Source organism: Solanum tuberosum, unplaced genomic scaffold (assembly GCF_000226075.1).
Source record: "Solanum tuberosum cultivar DM 1-3 516 R44 unplaced genomic scaffold, SolTub_3.0 scf00073, whole genome shotgun sequence".
Taxonomy (NCBI): domain Eukaryota; kingdom Viridiplantae; phylum Streptophyta; class Magnoliopsida; order Solanales; family Solanaceae; genus Solanum; species Solanum tuberosum.
In genome coordinates, this window is record NW_006239002.1 from 280573 (window position 1) to 303680 (window position 23108).

Consider the following 23108-nt stretch of genomic DNA (forward strand, 5'->3'; position numbering starts at 1 on the left):
CAAAAACTAGAGCATATATACCCTTCACTCTAACGGAAGACTAAATAGGGACATGTGGCATAATCTTATCCGTCGATCCGATATTTAATAAATGTCGGGTCGGTGGATAAGATTATGACACGTGTATGTCCGTTAGTATAAAGGGTATATATACTCTAGTTTTTGGACGACAATGGCACCAATGTCCCAAAAGTATGACGGAGGATATCTGCATACCATTTACAATAGTTTGGGGGTATATTTATCCTTTTTCCCTTTTTTAAAATTTGGAACTTTCACTTTTTAAAAATAGAAAAACTAGACCTGCTTTTTACATAGCTAAATCAGCTTGGGATAGTACTGAGAGAATCTTAGCATTCATTTGATTGATAAATGCAAACAATTCACCCAACTAAAACTTCACGAGTGAATTAACGCAAAGAAGCAAAACAAGATAAAAGCAGTAACAATATATTTGTAACTTGTAAGAAACAAGTATTTGTTTAAACAGAAGGGAAAACAAGAAATAAAGACTCATTAAAAAAGAAGTATTTACTAGAAAGATCGAGTTTTTCATCTTCAAAACCTAACTTTATTAAATTAAGGTGAATTTGTTTTTATATATATCGCTCTAGAAGGTAAAAGTCATCTCTCACACAAAGTGAAAGGTAACTTTTGACTTTCTAGAGTAATCAAGATTTTCTAATATGAAATTATCTAGTAGATCTTATTAATAGTCTCTTATTTAAAAAAATATTGGCCTATTGAGACTTTAGATTTTCTGAATATAGAGAAATAAAATATATCTCAACCCAGTTAATCTGAGATAATGCAAATCACATAAAAAAAAAATCTGGTATTGGACAAAAGCATATATACTTTTTTGCTTAACCTCAGTTATAGGTAAAAAGCAAAAACTTAGTTGCATGGATTGTTTACACAAATTTGATAAATATATGACACATATCTTCTACACATACATTTTTATTATTAAATTAAATAGTTAATTTATACGCATAATTACCTTAATTTACAATTTTAATCATAATAGATTAAAAGTTACAAGATAACTATTTCCCTTTATCATTCTAAATAAATTGTACTTGATATTTTTCACATATTGTTTGCTTGGGTGAAATGCAGCAAAGGGTCTTGGAATAACATTAGGAGTATAATTCACACATAAAATTATTCAAATAAGACTAATCTTGTTGGAACAGCTTACTTGAAGTTATAATATATAGTTTAATGTATTTAATAAGAAGCAGAGAGAAATATTGTTGGTTATGGACTGACCTAATTCCTTGTCTGCTTACGTAGTTATGTTTGTGAATTATTTATATGAAAAATAGTTGTCTAGCTGGTGGACCTAGCCACTTAAACTATAAATATTGATCGTGTAAATTATAATTTTTAGCAAAAGCGCATATAATTGGATGATGACATTTTAGCAACAATGTGAAAACAGTTCAATAACATTATCAACTTTCAGTTTATCAAATTTTAATAGAGATAAAAATTAATCACTCAATACATGTGTTTGTGACAAATAACAAATATTATCTGTTAAAATAATTAAGATACATATATTTGTGAAGGTAACAACTTATAGTAACCAACAACGGTCAATGGTTCATTACTTAATTATATTTCGATTGAAGCCAAAGATTCCGGCGGTGTTAACGCTTCAACACGCGTCGAACTACCAGTAAAATACGGACTTCTTCCATCATTTTTGAATAATATTTATGAATCAAATTTAATTTATGTGCACTAATAGTCCAAGAAAATCTTATATCAACAGATAGTTTGGTTGGATGGATAAAAATTAAAATAATTCTGGAATGAAATAATATTTCTTATCAAACATAAAATAAAATAATCCTATGGTATATCTCAACAATATTATATTGTCTCGGCAATCAAACGATCCCTTAAGGTATAAATAAGTTTTGATCTAAATTATTGAAAAATTAATATATCTTTTCTCAAAAAACAACTTTCATAACTGAGAAAAATGATTTTCATAATAAAAGTAAAGAAAATAAGTTCTACAAAAAGCATATGTATTAATTGTGTTTAACCATTTTCGAATGCACTTCATCTTCACCTTATTCATATTGCCCCTATCACAGGCGTATCCAGAAGGGTGTCACCGGGTTCACATGAACTCATATTTTCCTCTCGAAATCATATATAGTAGTGTTATATTTTTAAAAAAATATTTAAATATTGATGTGTGAACCCACACTTAAAGTATCATATATTGTCGTGCGATGATGATTGGGTGCACCTCTCTAAGTGAGGTTAGAAATATGAATCTTTTATCTATCTTGTTTTATTTTTCTTTCTAAAATTAGGTAACACCTCTCTTAGTGGTTTGGATAGATAAAAAGTAATTTGGGACCTATAATTTTAAAATTTTAATGGCTTTCAGTGATAAGAACCTAAATGTCAAACCGATCAAATTTATATCTTAGATTCACCTTTCGTAATAGTGCACCCATCATCTCAAAATCCTGAATACGCCTCTGCCGGGCCCTATCTCACAATCCATGTCCCCCACCCATCACATTAATATATTGGTTTACTGTATTACTATTTTCACATGTTTCTTAGGAAAAAAGATCATATCAGATACTGGATATAATTGGTAATAATTAATTATTTTATATTTCAAATTATCTTTTTCTACTTGTTATGAAAATATACCTGCCTTATAGTAAAACAAAATTTATGTTAGTGCCAAAGAATTTAAACTCTAAATGAATATTGCAGATATAAACATTTTTAGAAGACTGACGCGTGCCGGCCATTGCACGACGTACTTAAATATTCCTTCACATCCAATGATCATATTAATTAAAAAAACCATGCACAATACATTTAAAAACGAGTTGCAATTTCCCATTTTCTATTTATATATTTTAATTAATAATCGAAAGTCCGCCCACAACACGAGTTTAGCAGATTAATTAATATTTTTTATGGATTTTTTGAGATTAACAGAGAGAATATTAAGAAAAAAATAAGAGTTAGTATCTGACCGTTACATTTTTATTAATCTTTTATTAAGATGATATTCCTTCCCTCTGAACCAACTAGTTTAGACTTATAGTTGATTTAACGTAAATATAGAATGATGAATAATTTTCTACCTTAGTCAACTTGGAAGGAACATTAAATTGACCTATTTTTACTCTTGAAAAATTAATTTCACCTAAGTTATAAACACTAGAAACAAACGCGCTATTTTAATAATATTAGTAAAAGCTAATTTCCAATTATCACAAAGTATGATAAATAAATAAATAAAAACTATCATTAAAACTATTTCCATCTTGTGAGGACATAATCTCGAAAAAAACAGAACTATATATTTTTCTCTATATAAGCATAAAACAAATTCAGTTTGAGTGGCGGCCTGCACGTCTGAAAATTTGCCCATGGTTTTGTTTTGTTTCTATAAGCCTAAAGCATTATTTTTCTTTTGAAAAAAAAATAGTTCCCTAAAATAAAGCATAATTTATTATTTTATTTTATTTTTGATGGGGTGCCCAATCATTGTAAACTTTAATAAATTGCTAGTACAGTTGTACAATTATATATTACTAATATTTCTTTTGGAAAATAATATCTATATATACGATATTGATTTAAAATAATGTAAAGTGAACATCAATTAATTTGGAAAAATATACATCAGTACTGCTGTCTGAAAAATATTAGTAAAACACAATTTTGATATTTTCAAAGTGGGCTTCAGATTTGGAGTACTCTCTTTTCGTATTTTGCTCATTGAATCAAATCAAAGGTTGCAAATGGTCAGTATTATACTCCAAATCAAAGCAAACATTTAGCCTATTTTAAGTGCTATATCTATCGTTTAAGAAAATTATAATTTGCAGCTACAATTTCTTTAATTTTTGCTATTCGTTTGATTTGTATAAATTCAGAATTTGTATAATTTGGTTCCTGATTGTATAAATTCAAATTTTTATATATGCTATTTATATACGATTTATGAAAAAATCATAATAAATTATCTTGTTTGTATATTGAAAAGCGAAATATACAAACGGAGTTCTGAAAAATTCTTAAATGTATAAATACAAAACTTGTATATACTTACCCTATTTGTATATTAGAAAGAGTAATAGACAAACGAATAGAAATATACAAACTGCAGCCTCCATAGCAAACAAAACTATGGAACGCAGAGTCTTATTATATCTATTATGTTTGCTATTTCTGAAATTTTCTCATATATATCTATATATAGAGAGAGAGATAAATTAATCAACTTGCATGAACAAACTTAAAATAATTGTATTTATTAAACTAGGAGTATGATTTATTTTTTTATAATTGAGAATACGAAAGCCTTAGTCGCTGGAAGAACATTCTGTTGGAAGATAAGATGCCAATAGAATTTTAAAATTAAATTTAAATCAAACCATTACCAGTTCAATTTACCACACTCCACAATCATTTTTTATTTTATTTTTAAGAAAAAGTATTTATTGTATATAATTTTTCACGACAAATATCTATTAAGTACGTACGCACTCCTTGAAAAAGGGTAACTCCGCGATAGGAACACTGCGGCGGAGCATAACACTATTTTGAATTTTCATATGATCAATCTTTTATGTTTTAACTCTGTTTAATGTAAATTTGGGCTTCGACACTGTAATGAAAATCATTAAAAGTAGACGAACAATAAAAACAAATAACCTATGAGAGTACTATACTTTTCAAAGATGTTAGATCAAGGTTGGTGAGAGGAGGATGTTGAGAAGTACTTTAATTTAACTTTTATTCATGCTTTCATTATATATATAATAAAATTATATATTTCCATCCTTATAATGATTTGAGTTCTTTGAGACACATATTTTCATTGGTCTTAACGAATATAGAACTCAAAGACAACATAAGATTTTGCTACATATAAGGGTCGTTCATGTCTCATGAGACGAGGCTACCCTAATTTTTTCTACTTGCCTTATGGCCCCATTACCTTTTGAGAGGGTGGGTACCTACTTATAAATAATCCATTTGAAATAATTTCTTTCATTTTTATTCTGGGTAGATCGCCTCGAATAATCTAAATTTACATCATGTAAAACTTATTAAAACAAAACAATATTTCTTTTCAAGATTGTTTTTATTCATAAAGCTCAAACTCAAAATCTTTAATTAATACCGATTACTCTACCACTTGATTGAGTTTGAAAGCTAGACTTCTTAAATATAGATACATCTTATTTTAATTAAACATTGAGATTGGTGTGGTTTGAGAGATGGAGAATTGTCAAATTGCGGCGACACGTTGAAACAATATATGTATTTAATCTAATTGTAACGACGCGTTTTCTCATGCATTATATTAGTAAATATAGTATGTCTAATTGCTCTAACTGTGAAATTGTAATTACCCCATGATTTGATATAAATATATGTCAATTAACCGTATTAGTAATGTTTTCTTACAATAAATTCGGTGAAAATCATTTTCCTCTCCAATTTTGCTATAAAAACATTGAAATAAATAATTACATGTTAGAATACAAGTGTTGAAGGTAAGAACAAATTGTTGATAAGTTTTGTACAAAAACACTTTTTAAAAATGAATGGAATATTCGTGAATCGGTTAATAATATAATAAGAGAGCTTATTTTTAATCTGAAGACTTGAAAAGTAAATGAATTAATGTCGCAATCCATTTTCGTCTTTTGCCAAATCCTATCGAAAAGAATCTGGCAATTCATCAGGTCTTACGGCGTAAATCCTTAGATCATCATAACTTGCTGTTAAAGCATGTTTTGTAACTGAAATCGATTAGCGCGTATACAGACAGGCATTAATGGAATGGTTAGAAGTTGAACAAGAAACAAGAATAACCCCAGGAGTAAAATTCATCATCGATGCAAAGTACTATGAATTTCTTTTCTCAACCTTCAAAATAACATGCATGAAGACTTGCATAGACAAGTGATTTTCTGGGATGGGAATGTTCCTTTTAACGTGAGAGTCGAGGACATCTCTACATACTGTTTCCAAATATCACAACTTTTCCTGACATATTAAAACCAGTAACATGATAGAAATGAGATTCGTGAGGAGGCAAACAGATCTCAGGCTTGCGTATCCTTGTTAAATCAAATTCTTCATATTGATCACATGATTTCACCAATTTCAAAGTCATTAACAGAATCTAATCCATTACAAAAACAATGTGATATTATTTCATTTCAGTATGTTACTCTATTTAAATTCCAAAAAGAAGTAACTAAAAAAACCAAACAAGAAAAAGAAATGGGAGGAGAGAGAGAGAGAAGGTTATCGATGAGGTACATGGGAGCTGGGGAGGTATCTCTATAAATCACAGGTTACCAAGAACTGTGTTCCACCCAAAACAGTGACATGATGACAACAAAGACTGAGCACGTACAAACAGCAGAAGAATAAGCAAAACTGTCGGTCCTGTTGATAAATGATGTATAGCCGTAACTCAGGCCACCAAAGACTTATGGCCATAAACTTACCACTATTCATTATCAGGCAACTCCTCATCCAGACCACTCTGAGCAATTCTATAGTACAGGATACCCATGGTTGCCATGCAAGCCCTGCACATAAGAAAGGAGAGAATTTTCATGTCCACCAAAAACTGAACCTAATAATAATATTAATGTCAACAATAAATATAACACGTAAACAGCCTTTACATAGTCATCTGAGAACTAGTTTTGTCCTGAATGTACAAGTAATCTTAGGCTGTCAGCTAGCAAACTTCCTTCTTCCAGGAGGGTTTTCCTTTTTTCTTTTTTTTTTCTTCTTTTTATTTGCACTTTTCTATTGAAGCTGGGTATATGAACCAGATATTTTGGGTCAAGTATCTATGTTTATAACTAGCAGACTTCCCATAAGTAGTCAAAGAGGTAGGCGGAAATTTTCAATACTGATAATGTTTGTCCTGATGCAAAATCAACAGAACAAAAGGACATGTGACATCAATCTGAACAAGTTCAAAACAGTGGCCAAGACAAAATTAAGCATGGTTTCAAGATCTCTTAGTCTTCGAAGTACCTTTTATCAAGCCTTCTTCCTTAAACTATTTTATATTTAAATTATGTACTATAAAGACACAGAATTCAACATAATCAATTTGATCAAGAAAGAAGCAATAAAATGGGAAACCCAAGAATCGGAATTAGCATTACATGATTGCTATAATGAGGAGGAGTTTTCTTGGATCCATTCTTGAAGATTTATGATGGCGCTGACGACCTTCGGTGACTTCATCAGCATTTGATGCATCTTTTCGTGGTGGTGCAGTTACTGGTAGAGTTGGTAAGGAACTCGACCAAAAAGGGAGCAATGATCTCATAAACTTATGGCGAAATGAACCTGCTGATAAAAGGCATTAGTTTGACAACGACGACTACACCAGTTGGGTCTACACAAATCTTATATATCTAATCCATCGTCTCATTCTCTAAAGCTAACAATTTTCTAAATCTCATGCTTACTCTGTGACATTAACATACAAATCTATATCTAAATTAAAGACTCCTGACAAGCACCAGACTTAATGTAATGCACCACAAGGACTAAACATAATTCCTAAGTAGTCAATATCACTTATAAGGATAATGTTCTTTGTTAAGAACATATGGAGTAGGTCTTTTCAAACAACTTTACTCCATGTGATTTAGGTTCAACTGATCCCCTTTTAACATAATTCAATCAAATTGTGGCACAGACCAATCTACAAAAGGAATTCTTACTGTGTTCCCTCCTTTGACAAGAAAACTCCAAGAAATACAGAGAACAAATGCTAGTTAATCATACTTCCTACTTTTCAGAAAAGTCCCAATGGTTTCAAAATGAGACCGATAAATACAGTTTCAGAATACCAAGTGGCAAAATCATCCAAGAAAAATAAAAGCAACAATAAGGGCATTGAAAAAAGTATTAGTGGCAAGTTGCAATGAACTTTTTCTTTCATTCGACTCATGGGAGCTCAGCTAGGAAAGATATACACATTATTAAAAGGAAGAGAGCTCACCCCTCTTCGTGTACTTTTTCCGCTTTCCATCCTCATCATCAGCAAAGTATGATACTTCAGAGTTTTGCCTTTCTACTTGCAGTGTGTTCTTTCGTGTGGTGGCTCCAGGCTGCTAGGAGTGCCAGCATGAATAAGGTTCAAATAAACCCAACAACACACAAAATCAAAATCTGCAGTACATACTACGCCTCTTCCAACAATGAAAAAACAAGTTGCTTACACCAGAAGGACTTGTGCTTTTCATGAAATTGGTCTCGTGATTAGACATAGATGAAGGTGCTGAGGTGGAGCCATCTATTTCCACAATGTCAAGGCTCGCGGGTTTGGAAGAACCTGTCGCAATTGCAGCTAATCCTTCAGAATCTTTTCCACCAGCTGAAATATGCTTCAATGGATCAGAAGCAAAAGCAGGTGGAGGACCTCGAGGTTCTGTTCCGGGCAGAGTCACTGGATGGTTTCCAAACAATTTTTTCTCCAGGCCAGTCTGCAAAGCAGCAAAAGGTCAGCATGGCCTTGATTGCCACTGGATTCACAACTGGTTTGTTTGCTACAAGAAATTCGCTCCCCACCCCCACCCCCACCCCCAATGAAATTGAAAGCAAAAACACTGCCTATTTCAGAAGAAAATCTTATTAGGAACTATGACACCTAACTTGGAAATGAAATAATTCAAGATTATCCCGTAGCCAAGATACCACACAACACAAGAAATTTCATCTAATAAGTTATGGCCAGCTAATGGACATGAAGCTTTTGTACGATCCTCACTACAATCATCTTCAGCAGAAGACAGAAGGTTCACATGGTAGCCAACGTATATGATGGCACATAGATATAACAGGATATACATTGAATATTCAGAATAAAGCAGTTAGTACTATCTATGGTGAAATGTGGAGGGTGTATTCCAGGAAACCAAGATAAACTAGAAAGTTCATTTTCCATTATGGTTGAGGTAAATTGATCAGGATGTTTTAATCTAACACTGCGTGAGAAAATGACATGACATTTATGGAGCTAATCAAATATAGGTCTAAATCTGTCACTTACTTCAACCAATCCACTAAACATTATTGTTGGAACCGTCAATCTCACCACTCACCATCCCCTATTATACCAAATGTAACTTACCTCTATGCCAACCAAACATCGACAAAATAATCTAAAGTAGTTCTCCACAGTAAGATATTTTAGATGGTAAACATTTAAAGTCACACAAATGACAAAACACACCGTAAAGCTACGAAATTGTTGAAACATGAGATATATTATTTCAAAAGAAAAAAAAAGCAAAAACAATTCCCAACACCCTTACGAAGTACTGATGAGTTAAACTACTCGTGTTGGCATGGAAGTCATCCCGGTAAACTGATTCCATTCTGCTACTAGGGTTCCAAACCTTCCCCTGAGCTCTAGAATCTAGAAATACCTTTTCAACTCAAGAAATGCTAAAGCTATTTAGAGTTGGTATTTCTAACTAAGTTAGAAGGAGGGCTTTGGGCAAAGAGCAACTCTCAAGTACTTTACTTCAGTCCCAGTACTGAAATACGTGACTTCAGGAGTGGATTTCGGAAGGAAACACTTCGTTTACTTCCTGCAAATTGCTTGACGAGAAGGTATGGATGGACAAAGTCAAACAGAAAAGCACAATGAATGCTCAAATTTAATTGTGGCTTCTATCTCTTCTTTTTTCTTTTTTTTTTTGAGAAGGGGAAAAAAGACTTCATTGTGACTTTTTCATAAGACTTTTTTTTTTTTTTTTTTTTTTTTGAGAATGGTAACTTTTTCTTCTATTTATCCACAGGTGTACTACATCAAAGTAGCCCCTCTCCCAAAAGTATTACAAACTAGACTGACTCCATCTATGCTTTTTGTCACAAATAGTCTAAAACATCAAAAAGTTCTTCTGCCTGTACTAAGACTTTCTGTTTACACCAAAAATAATAAAGAGCTATACAATTCATCTTGAAATTCTGCACATTGTTCTTCTTGCCCTCAAAACATCTTTGATTCCTTTCTTTCCATACTGTCCACCATATACATGCTGGGACAATCCTCCATCTCTCCTCCTTAATTGTAGTATTGCCAATATTGATCCAACAATTTAGGAGTTGTGCTATGTTTCTTGGTTTCACCCAAGTGATCTTTCTAAGGCTGCTGAATATTCTCCATAATTGATCTGTCCATTTGCAATGCAAAAAGAGATGGTTGACTGTCTCTTCCTGTTCCTCACACAGATGGCATCTTGAGCATAGTTGGAACTTCTTCTTCTTTATATTCTCTTGTGTCAGCACTGCTTCCTTAAGGCCACTATGTTCCCCATCTCCCAATCATTTAGATTCCTCCTAAGATGTAAGTTCCACCCCTGTCCTGTCCACATTTCAGCCACAGTTGCATTTTGTTGAAGGCTTAGTGTATATAAGTCTGGGAATAATTGTTTCAGGGTTCTTTGGGCTATCCATCTGTCCTCCCAAAATGACACCTTCATTCCATTACCCACCTGGAATCTGATTCTAGAAAGAAACAGAGGCCAAAGATTTCTTATTGATCTCCAGATACCACATCCATATGGTGTAGTTACCATCTTTGTCATCCACCTATTCTCCATTTCATATTTTGCCCTGATCACCTCTCTCCATAGCATATTCTCTCCTGTCATAAACTTCCAAAGCCATTTTAGCATTAGGCTTTTGTTTTGTTTCTTCATGTTCCTGATCCCTAGTCCCCCCTCTTTCTTATTTTTTATGACCTCTTCCCATTTGACTAGATGAAACTTCTTTTTATCTTCATTTCCCTGCCAAAAAAAACTTCTTCTCAAAGCATCTATCCTCTGTATGACATTGTCTGGTGCTGGGAACACAGACATCATATAAGCAGGTATTGCATCTAGGACACTATTAACCATGGTTAATCTACCTCCCCTAGACAGATATTGGCTCTTCCAGTTAGTAAGCTTCTTTTCGCATTTTTCTATCACTCCATTTCAGATCCCTATAGATTTGCTCTTTCCCCCCAATGGCATAGCTAGGTATATAGTTGGTAGTTCCCCTACCCTACCACCCAAAACCCCTGCCAAACCCTCCACCTGAGCCACTTCATTTATGGGATAAATGAAACTCTTCCTCCAATTGATATGTAATCCAGAGACTACTTCAAAGATGATGAATATTACTCTTAGGATCAACATTTGCTCTGTCATTGCTTCACAATGACATTTTTTCTGAACCACTTAAAGATAAATACAGTACATTTCACCAGCAGTACGGTGCCTGTCTAATCAAAAGTCCACCATGCATTTATTTGTCAACCCTTATTAAGAAAATAACATGCTTCAGAAGATTAAACCTACTTGCAACTGAATACTACTCTAAACAAAATTTCATCAAGCCAACTAACCATAGTCATGATATGGAACAGCTAAAACAAACCTCCATGACCAAAAGGAAAAGTAAACAAAGTAACAAGGAAATTCCAGAGATTGTGCAGAATATCTTGCCAAAGAAATTCGATAATACAACATATTAAGGGGACACAAGGTGGAGAGTCTTTTTTGGGACTGGTGATTTCGAAGGGAATTTCATGATTGGGAAGTGCCTGTTTTAGTGATTGATTGCCTTACTCAATGGGCAGGTCAATCTGGTTGATAAACCACACGTTTGGTGGTGGGTCTTTAGTATCAATGGAGAGTTCTTTGTGAACTCCTATATGAACCTGTTGGTTAGAGAGGAGTATGTTTTTCCATGTAATACGACATGGATGCCAAAAGGTGCCGAGGAAGGAGTGTTTCTTTCACTTGGCTAGCCGCTAGAGGGGTGATTTTGACTGCGGGAAATCTTAGAAAGCAAAAGGTTGTTTCCGTCAATTGGTGTTACAAGTTTAAGAAGACGAGTGAGGACATGGATCATCTTCTTCTCCATGCGGGCTAACCATGAGGTATGGTGGGATATGTTTAGGTGGTTTGACACTATATAGGCAATGCCAAAAACTGTGAAAGAGTTGATGTTCAGCTAGAAGAGCAGAAGGAGGAGAAGACGAAGGGCTTGCAACGTGATTCCACTTGCATTACTGTGGGTTGTTTGGAGAGAGTTAAATAGGAGAGTTTTTGAAGGATTAAGAGTCTATTTTCTCCCAGTTAAGGAGTAGTCTCCGTTCACTTATTTTCTTTGGTGCTCACATAAAGTTCCTTGTTGTATAGATGATTGGGTGGAGTTTGTAGAGAATCATATCATTTTGTAGATTCTTTACCTTTTGGTTTACCCTTATACGACATTTTAGCCATGTTTATAAATGAAAATATATTTACCTGATAAAAAAATAAAAAATAAAAAGGAAACACCCACCAAACTTCTCTTGGTAAAGGAATATAAAATCACAGTTTGATTGTTCAATGCCCATCATGTCAATAAACATTCACCTTAGCTGTCACATCCTAGCAAAAGTGCACCTCAACAAGGAGACAACTAGAAATTCAGAACTTAAGAAGTAACACCAATGGAAAGTGTTTAAGCAGCATAATGAAGGTCTGGATCAAAACCATAGTATTCTACTTTATATTGTTTTCTTCGGCTCAAAGAAGCACATAAACACAAAAAGTGATAAACATGCGTCACTAAAATCATTTCCAAAAGTATGGCATAGTCAGAACACGAGTTTGAAGTATGAATGTGTCAAGGTGTTATTCTTCATAATCATGACAAAGCAAGAATACCCCAATAACTAAATGACTAGGAAAAAAAAAAAAGGGGCGGGGAGACACACTTATAACTGACAACACATTACCTGCATAATAGCTTCTTTCAACTTTGTATGGAAGCGTGATCCTGAATCTTTAACACTTTTAGGAGGCCATATCTGCATCAACAAAGTATCTCCTGGACATCAATGGTGATTGAGAAATGAATATGGCCAAAACATGCTTAAGCTAGTGTATCAAAGCAAATCAAAGCGCCAGAAAGCTTTTATGCCAATATGTCCAAAGTGGAACATTTCTAATGATCTCAAAATGGTTATTTCTGAATTCATTTTTTCAATAAAATAATCATCTTGTTTTAATAACCAAGCAATTGCTGATGGTCAATGTTGCAAAATTCAGAACTCGGTACAAAATAGTCTCTCTCTTCTAATTCAGGTGATACTACTAAAGCTCTTTCCATTACTGCAGACACTGAAATACAGACAATGTGTTATGCCTTTTAAGTCATCCTAGCAAAAGACTGCACAGCTGAAATTCACACCTTAATCCAGCCATTTTTTTTCCTTTTTATAACCGAGAAATCCCTGAGGACTAATGGCACACAGTTCAAAACTTAGTGGGTACTGGCCCGCACATCTACCCTTCTCCACTTAAATATCAGACGTTTGTGCGTGGCAGGATTCAGACCCATAACGTGCACCTAATCCACATATCATGTGTCGCAGCGGCCTTATCACTAGACCAAATCCTAAGAGCCCTCAATCCAGCCATTTCATCCAGAGAAGTATCTTGACTATCAATTTCTTATGCACAAGAGCAAAATAAAATAATTGAATAATAATTGTGGAAGGCAGACTGTACCGAAGTTGAACATTCAAGAATAGGACACACATAGCCAGCTGGAGCAGTGTGTGGCGGAAAAGATTTTAGATGTGAAACCAAGCAGTTTGTATGTATTGTATCTGCGAAAAGCAACGACTGGTGTAAAAAATACTATAAGAGAAGTTATCAACTTATTAAGGGAAGGCATTTTATATGTCGCAATGGATTGGCAAGATAACATACGCAAGCAACCCAACCGAGTTGTCCCATCACCAGTTCCCTCTTCAAGCTCAGACTTACAATAGCAGCATTTTGGAGGCCAATCATACTCTGCATCTATGACCCACTCTGAATAGGCGCGGATCTGTAATTGAGATTTCTTTAAGGAAACACAAAATGATGAAAGATAGCAAGTGGACCTCATTTGAAGCAAGATCAAAAACAAAACAGCTTGACATGAATGTAATGAAAAATACAAATTGAATAAAAAATGCAGCAAGGTAGATAGCATATCCCATATTCCCAAAAATAATATTAAATTAATCAGGTCTTAGCAAAATTAGTGTACAATACCTGATGGAAAATAAAGTGAACAACAATGCATATATTTCAATCACCATGAACTTTAATAGTGATTCAAGTGAAAACATAAACATCAGTACATCACCAATTACAATAGAAATTCTGAATGACTACTCAATCAGCATAGTAGTATTGGCTTTGATCAAAATCGTTAATGAGAAGATTGATTGCATTAGCACCTTCTAACACCCTCGAACTAAGCTCTCAAACAGCTTTTTCATAATATAATTGGTCATTGATGATAAACAAAACATATATCCTATCAAATAAAAAAGATCTTGTGTGTTCCACGGTTCCAGAGTTCCAGTCTACTTTGTTATTAGGACCGAAAATTGAAAAATATGGCTGTTTTATGTATACAAATATCAGTGCAATCATCTGAATAAGGTTCCATCACTCATCTTACTATCAGTTCACTGATAAGTAAAATTCACATGTTGATACAAATGGAAAATACAGATGTAAGCCCAGCACAATTAACTACAAGCAAATGACTTCCAATAAAAGCCAAAAGAAAAATAGCAAAAATACAATACCACGCATATTTGATGCTCCGGAAAGCATATGCATTCTCCACAAACAGCGATTTTGTGCACGAAACAGTATAATTTAGTTGCCTGCAATCCAACACAATTTAGGCTTCAATTAATCATAGGAAACATCACGAGTCAAAGTCCTCAATGGCCACTAAGGATGAAATTTTTAGTAAACAACCCAGCCATACTTGAGAATTTAAAGGTAAAAAATCACGAGATAGAAGTTTAGTTAACTTTCATAGCACAACAAGCTTTTACCGCCTTCATTAATGAATCTGGAAAATCCACATACAAATTATAAAAATACTACCAGCTGAAATTCAGTAAAATCAGCAATGTACGATTTAAATGGCAATTAAACATCCGATCCGATCAAATTGCAATAGAATCACACGTTTATTTTTCATACAATCGGCTTGTAACATTTTCCAAATTACAAATTATTTGATCATCTGAACTAATAACTCATATATCGCACGAGAGAGGGAAAGAGAATAATACCTTCTTACATTTGCAGACCACCATTGCATGGGCCAAAGTAGCAGTGAAATAGACGAGTTTGAGATCGGGGATTCGATAAACAGCGATTTTTTAGGGTTTAGGTTGCGGAGAATTCGAATTCACACATCAATAGCAGAATTCAGAGAGAGAGACTCCAGTGTCTGTAGCGGCAAATGGCAATAACTTCAGATTTATGTTTATTAAGTTTAGGGGGAGTTTACAGATCCGTTTCAATGTTTGGGAGTTGTTGATTGGTTTGATGACGATGGAGCTCGTTACTGGATCTGTGGAGCGTGGGCTCGGTGTTGGGCTTTCTTATGGGTACCAAAACCACTTGTTACGCAAATTATTTTATTTAGAGGTGTTGCAAATATTGTGCTTGAATTTCAGATAATATTAGAATCATGAGTTTAATATTTATTCATATACAGTTTAATCTTACAAATAAAATTACAAAATTTAATATTTTCTCTTAAGATAATAACTTAATGTAATCTTCTAATTTGGACCCTTATGATTTTTTGAATACCTTATTTATGAACATGATTTGCTTATTTAGTAAGATGGCAAACGAATTGATAGATTTTTTATACTTTTTTACAAGTAATGAAGTTTGCCCTTTTTTTTCAATAAAAATAAATATAGAGAAGTTCAAACGGGCCGGAGAATAAAAGCCAATATAACTAAGGACTCGTTTGAGCATGAATTTTTATTTTATTTTACTTTATTTAAAAATTATTGTTTGATCATAAAAATTTTAAATATAACTTGTTGTATATGAAATTTAGAAAACACCAAAAACATGTTTTTACTTTAACTTTTATCATTTAAAAAAAAAATATTCTAAACTTTTTATTTTTATAAAATAACCTCATTTAAATTATATTTCATATTTCCATCCCATTTTTAAAAAAATTAAAGGAAGTAAGAAATTTTATTTTGTTTTGACGTCAAATGCCCACAACTCACAAGGCACAAACTGAGTAAGAAAGTTATAATAGTAAACAATTTAAAATTTAATACTCTATCTTTTGTGTTTGATTTTGGATTCGATGTTTCCGAAGTACTTAGTAGCGCAGCAAAACGGAAAAGACGTTAGGCCTACCCCGCTTTTAGCTCTATAAAATTCTTTTGCCAAAATTTAAAACTCAAACCAATTACTAGTACTCATACTATCTATCTGGCCCCCATTTGAATTCAAATTCTGGAAGCATTCGTCTAAACCTTTTTTCATTTTTCAAAATCTCTCTCTCTTTCTCCCTCCACTCTCTGTGAAACCCTAGTCACTCTATACGCTCCCATATCCTCTACTTAACGCTGAAATCAACCATTTTAAGCGAACGACGGCGATATCATGACGGCGGTGTCGCAATCTGCCGGAAGAGAGCTCGAAAACCCCCCCAAGGACGGCATATCCAACCTCCGCTTCTCCAACCACAGTGATCACCTCCTAGTTTCTTCTTGGGATAAGGTTACTCACTTTTCTGATTTTCTAAATCTCTGAGTTCATTTGATTTAATTTTGAGCAATTCATTATATTTCATCTCTTTTGTGACTGTTAGATCTTACTAGTTTGAATTACTTGATTGATTTTTGATATGCTTTACTTGAGCTGAGAGTCTATAAGACTGCGCACACACCACCCCTGTGGGATTACTCTAGATATGTTGTTGTTATATAGTTAGTTTGATTTTTAAGTTTAATTGCTTTGCATTTTATTAGACGGTCCGTTTGTACGATGCAAGTGCTAATGCCTTGAGAGGAGAGTTCATGCACGGAGGTGCAGTGCTTGATTGTTGCTTCCACGATGATTCATCTGGATTCAGTGCCAGTGCTGATAATACCGTTAGAAGGTAATATGATGTTGTGTTTACTATTTTACCCAGTGTGTGGATATGGTGCATAGCTGAAGTATCCTGGTTAGGTGAATTGGTGAATATTATTCTATTGTTTTTCTTTAGGATTTAACTTTGTATACTAATTTGCTGGCTCTCTGGTTACTGGTAACAATTTTGGAGGAAAAAAACAACTGTTATAAAGCTGGAAATTAGATAATGAACACATACCTTTACAGTTTCAAGTGATTTCCTGATGATAAATATCATCATTTGTGTTAAGATCGTGAATGGATATTGAAGTTTGAGAAATAGTCATCATAGCCATCCATGTCATACTGTTATTTCTTATTACGGCATAGTATGTAATTGCTTGAACATTTACCTCGGTTATAATAACTTTCTCACTGGAAAATGTTTTCCCCTGTTCTAGGCTTGTGTTCAACTCTGGAAGAGAAGATATCTTGGGAAGGCATGATGCACCTGTTCGCTGCATTGATTACTCATATGCAACTGGTCAGTGTAGATAATTCACGGCGTTTACAATTTTCAATTGCCAATTTAAGTTACTTCTTGCTGCTCTAAGATATGACTTTGTGGAGTATTTATTTGAAATATAAGGAGTCTGGAAAAACATCACCAGTCAGATAAAAAATTATCTTGTGCATTCTGCTCTGCACATTCCAGCTTTTAATCAGGCTTTGGTGAAAACTGAAAGAATCTTTACACCTTTTCACAATTCAATTCTTATACTTTCTGATTCTGTTCAATATTATGTTCCCCATTGTAAAGCTACCAAAAATGATAGTAATACGTTATTGTAAGAAAATCATATGTCCAATATAATGGTGGTTCTATAGAAGTTTCTGCAATGGAAATTCAATCAGTTCAATCGTGACTCAAGTTCTGTTTGGTTGATGAAAAAGTTGCTTGTGCACCTATCTTTTTTTCTTTCTCCTTTTTTATGAACTTTTTGCCTATCTCTTCAAAAGTGCCCTGTATATTCCTCTTACTATTGTGGTCAAATAGTAACCTAATCTCATGCATCAGTTAGTATGATATGGTCCAATATGACTTTAGTCCATTATGATTATGCGGACCCTATAAATGTTGATTGGAAATCTCAATGGTGGCATTCTATTATTTCAGCTTAGAGTCAGTATGGTTTGAAAGTTGGATCCAATAGAATTATGTGATTTTCTTGTGTGGCATAGGACAAGTGATAACTGGTAGCTGGGACAAAACCTTGAAATGCTGGGATCCTAGAGGTGCAAGTGGACAGGAACATACTCTTGTTGGAACTTATACACAACCAGAGCGTGTTTACTCTCTCTCTCTTGTTGGGAACCGGTTAGTTGTAGCAACTGCTGGAAGACATGTGAATGTCTATGACTTGCGGAACATGAATCAACCTGAACAGCGGAGGGAATCATCCTTGAAGTATCAAACTAGATGTGTGCGGTGTTATCCCAATGGAACAGGTTTATTCCTTAATCTCTATTTGCTGCTCCATTGTAGAGTTTTAATGGCTCAATATTGGACTTCTGGTTGCAAGGTTTCTGCTTTTCGCTATCCTAGAGCTAATTGCAGATAACTCTAATGATTGACATCATTTGGGGTCCATTTTCACTGTATTGGACTCAATTATCGATCACCACAACTGCCTACTTTCATAGGACTTCCACTCTTATGTTATTTAAAATTTTCAGGAGTCAAAAACATTAACAAACACTAGATGTATCAGTTATATTTATCTTTCTGGAGTCTCAGTAGTCAAAATAAAATTATGAGTGTAGTTCTTCCAGGGTTGAACTGTAAATAACCGATGTTTACTTTCAGTTCTGTAATATTTGGTGGTTTCAGTAAATGAGTTAATCTGATCCATTAAATAAAAGAGTCTGGACAATCCTAAGTTTGAAATTCACCATAAAACCACATTTACATCATTATCTGTATGCAAAACCTAGTGACACAAATATTCTTTGAAGTCTTTCATGATGAATTTTGGAGCACACTTTTGATGGCCCATTTGTAGCAAATTCTTGGCATAAATGAAAGTTAACTTATTGGATCATGAATGTTAAAGCTTCAACCGACATTTAGTTCTGATTATGTCTTGTGCTTTCATCAATTTTCTGGTTTCTTTGATGCATTGCCTAGTTATTCTCATTATAAGTGTAATTTGCAGGCTATGCTCTAAGTTCAGTTGAAGGTCGGGTTGCAATGGAATTTTTTGATCTTTCTGAGTCCGGTCAATCGAAGAAGTATGTAAATTAGCTAACAATCTTTATCCATGTTGTAGTTCCTTTCAAAAGACTTCTATTTTTGTTTTCTTTGGTTTTTCCTGGCACTTTCCAACATTAACTATTTGCTTATTCTGGTTGACACTGTAGACCTTATAGAAATTAAAATTAAAGAAAATAAACAGTATGTGTTAATTTTAGAAATTGATGATTTCTTGTTTTTGGTATTGAACAGAATGAAACTATTGAAGAGGAACAGTGAAAAAAATATTTATACAATTAAGTCATTTATAAGATAATTACAGTTAATCTTTATGATAAGTAATAATAGTGACATATTAAAAATGGTAATAATTTGCTACCACAAGTTAAACCACATTGCCTGTGTATACAACTTAAATCTGTTGAAGATAAAATTCTTTTAGCTCATTATACTGTACAGACAGACAAAACAGTCTCTGTACAAACAGAGAATCATTCTACAATCAAGGAAATTGAATGGGTAATATAGCCTTGATGTGAAATATAATTTTGTATAGACCTTTTATGTCCAGTTAACTTTTTGCTGGATTGTTTTCTTTCATCTAAGATATGAAATCTTAATGTGGCCAATTGTATATTGTGAAATGAAGTTTGTCAATGGTTGAATAACGAGATAGAGACAGCTAGTCCTCCTGAAATTGGAAATAAGAATGGGGAACCATGTTATAGATTAGTTTTTACGATTAGCTTTGTCCAAAACCCGGAGGATGTGAGGTGATTTTGCAATGTGCTAGGTAGATCATTTTGTCTATTTGGCATCTATTCATATGTAATGAAATGACTTACTGTGCAGATATGCATTTAAATGTCATCGGAAATCTGAAGCTGGAAGAGATATCGTGTACCCAGTAAATGCGATTGCATTTCACCCTATGTGAGTTCCAACTTCACTTCAACTTTTTTTATTCCTGTGTAAATAAACGGAATAATTTCACTTTCAGCAAAATGTTTAATCACTGATATTATGAGATATATTTCCTCAAACTAGCAGAGCAATACGTGTATTGTTGTATACTTTGTCCTATGGATCAAATTTCATAAAGATGTAGTAGAGATGAAGTGGTTCTCTTGGGATGTCCAAGACTGAGCAAGGGTGATGAATTTTGTGATAACATCCAGGGGCGGAGGCAGCATATACCTAAGGGGTTCATCCGAACCCCCTCTGCGGAAAATATTACTATTTATACATGGTTAAAATTATTTTTTAGGTATGTATAATAGATGTCGAACCCCCTTCCACTAGTTCGTGTGTTTACTTCTCAAATTTTGAACCCCTTATTAAAAATTCTGGCTCCGCCACTGATAACATCTCATCTGAACCATAACTGCCTTCAATCCTGACATTTCAGAATTAACGGTCTTAAAATATCTTAAGTTTAAATTAATCTGTGTCTTGGATTTATGTTAACAATGTATTTTTGCAATTGCCTTTTGTTACTAACAAAATTTCATGTTCTAGCTGTTGGTTCCAATATTGATGACTTCCTGTTTCTTGACATAAATTCCTTGATTTTGCTTTTTGGTTCATTTATGTTTTCAATGTGTGACATTTGTTTTGATTTCATACTGCTGACTTAATCTTAAATGTTCTTGGGTAACAACCATTTCCATGTTAAATGCAGCTATGGTACTTTCGCCACTGGCGGTTGTGATGGTTATGTTAATGTCTGGGATGGTAACAACAAAAAGAGGTTGTATCAGGTAAATATTTGTTGACATGCCTTTGGTTTCTATCACACTGTATCTACTGACTGGAATGCTGATTGTTTTTACTGGGCCAACCTGTAGTACCCTAAGTATCCTTCAAGTGTTGCCGCATTGTCATTTAGCAGAGATGGTAAACTCTTGGCTGTAGCATCAAGTTATACATTTGAAGAGGGAGAAAAGCCGTAAGAACACACTTTTTATTTTGTTGACTTTTTTTTGTTACTCCATAATTGTTCACGTTACCATAAGATTTAACTGTGGTTTAACCTTGCAGTCATGAACCGGATGCCATATATGTCCGCAGTGTAAATGAAGTTGAAGTGAAGCCAAAGCCAAAAGTTTTGCCAAATCCTACCTCATAAAAACTAGAAATCCTCCTCCATCCTTTCTCTGTGTTGAACTTGTTATCATATATTGAAAACGAAAAAAAGACTTTATCTACTTCATATGCCAGTTTGATTCCAGGACTCCATTCTCTTGACTGGAAATTTTAAAAAACAGTTGAAAATTTGTAATTATTCACTTAGCAATTGTACCTTTTCTATGACATTCCGCAGTCTCATTCTCTAAAGTATTTTACTGAAATATCTTTAGGGAGTTGGAATTGAACTATCTAGAAACTCAATTAGTATAATATACATTTTAATTTTAATATATGAATAATAATAATAAGAATACTTGAAATGGATAAACACTATTGAGTCATACACTAATTGGTCACGAATCTTTCGTGCCTTCTGACATTTGATCGAAAATGTTCTGTAAAATAATTTTCTTCACATTTTAATCCCTTTTTAATTGTACCTTCCAATATATAGTTTGGTACACCACGTAGACATAGTCAAAGTTAACTAATGGACAAATTCACTTGGATAAAAGAGGTTGACTTACGTGATAAAACATTTTTACTTTTTGTTTTGGAGTCTGGTAAGTGAGAAACCACCAGGATAATATACAACAATAACATATAAGTGGAATTCGAAAAGAATGAACGAACACAAATTTATTCTTATATTCATAAGATAATAAAATTATTTTTTTATAGACTCTCGACTCACGAAAATTATTTTATAAAACAGAACAGAAAGAGTATATGCCAGTGTATTATATACTCTTCCTAAAGAGATTGAGATGAAAATAACACAAATTCACTTTCATTTGATATTTGGTTAGGCCGTCGTTTAATTTACACAAATAACAAATCATCATTTATTATCGTCAATACAACATACATTGAACTTTAATAATAAAGAGAAGTGTCAACCAGTTGATGTCGTGTAAAAGTGTGACTAATTTTAAATCACTATAGAGAATATATTCTTAATTATTTAATTATGTATTAACACATTTTTTTATATGTTGCTTCATTCTTTTTTTATGTATGAAATACGCAGGAAACTCTTTTGATGATAATGGCAATAAAACTCAGATTTCAATACCTTTATGTTTAATTATATGTCCATTTCATCTAAAAAATTAAATTGAAAATTAGAAGAATTATATACGTAGTACAATTTGGGGAGGATACAAAATATTTGGGCATTGATGATAATTGGCACAGAACAAATGATATATAAAACTGGTGTAAAGTGGAAAAGAATGAATTGGTGAGTTTGCAATACATAGCTTTTGCCAAGTAATTTGCGTTTGCTCCAAACTATATACAGATCGATATAACCAAATCATATTTTAGAGTGCAAGTTGTATATTTGGTCAGTTCGCTAAAATGATTGTACTCGTTATCTAAATATATATATAAAAAAAAAATGTCTAATATTTTGTATAGAAAATATTAATTTTGTTAGTTTTTATTTTAATAGACATTTAATTATATAAATTTATTTAATATTTGATATTTAGATCAAGGTTCGACTAAATTTAAATTTAAGTTAAAAAAAATCCTATACAAAGGGGTAAAGTATTGTGTAATAACAATGACTCAATGCAACTCGAACTCAAAACCTTAAAAAGATGTTACTCTAATTAAAACAAAGTAAAAAAGGAGTTATTTGGGATTTGGAAATACATCTATAAGACTTAAAATTAAGTTACATGATTTATGTATAGTCAAACATGATTTCTAATATGTTT

The 23108-nt window shown here is 33.2% G+C and overlaps 2 protein-coding genes across 5 annotated transcripts; one reads left to right on the forward strand and one right to left on the reverse strand.

Moving 5' to 3' along the window:
* Positions 1-6132: 6132 nt before the first annotated feature.
* LOC102587262 (zinc finger protein-like 1 homolog) lies at positions 6133-15487 on the reverse strand. Of its 4 annotated transcripts, none has more exons than XM_006346247.2 (9): positions 15191-15487; positions 14690-14770; positions 13815-13935; positions 13611-13711; positions 12836-12907; positions 8277-8540; positions 8057-8168; positions 7209-7398; positions 6133-6614 (listed from the first exon to the last, which is right to left on the reverse strand). In XM_006346247.2, exons 1-9 carry the CDS (start codon positions 15212-15214, stop codon positions 6533-6535), a joined length of 1047 nt encoding a protein of 348 aa, XP_006346309.1. In that variant the 5' UTR covers positions 15215-15487; the 3' UTR covers positions 6133-6532. The 4 variants fall into 4 exon arrangements, with proteins under 4 accessions (XP_006346309.1, XP_006346310.1, XP_006346311.1 ...); XM_006346248.2 differs by having other exon boundaries at positions 8057-8165; positions 15191-15486; XM_006346249.2 differs by having other exon boundaries at positions 7209-7395; positions 15191-15486.
* An 847-nt stretch (positions 15488-16334) lies between these two features.
* On the forward strand, positions 16335-21588 carry LOC102588228 (mitotic checkpoint protein BUB3.1). The gene is made up of 9 exons (XM_006346251.2): positions 16335-16661; positions 16913-17043; positions 17459-17541; positions 18240-18506; positions 19214-19289; positions 20104-20184; positions 20933-21011; positions 21099-21199; positions 21292-21588. The coding sequence occupies exons 1-9, from the start codon at positions 16545-16547 to the stop codon at positions 21377-21379; spliced, it is 1023 nt and encodes a 340-aa protein (XP_006346313.1). The 5' UTR covers positions 16335-16544; the 3' UTR covers positions 21380-21588.
* The last annotated feature ends 1520 nt before the right edge of the window (positions 21589-23108 follow it).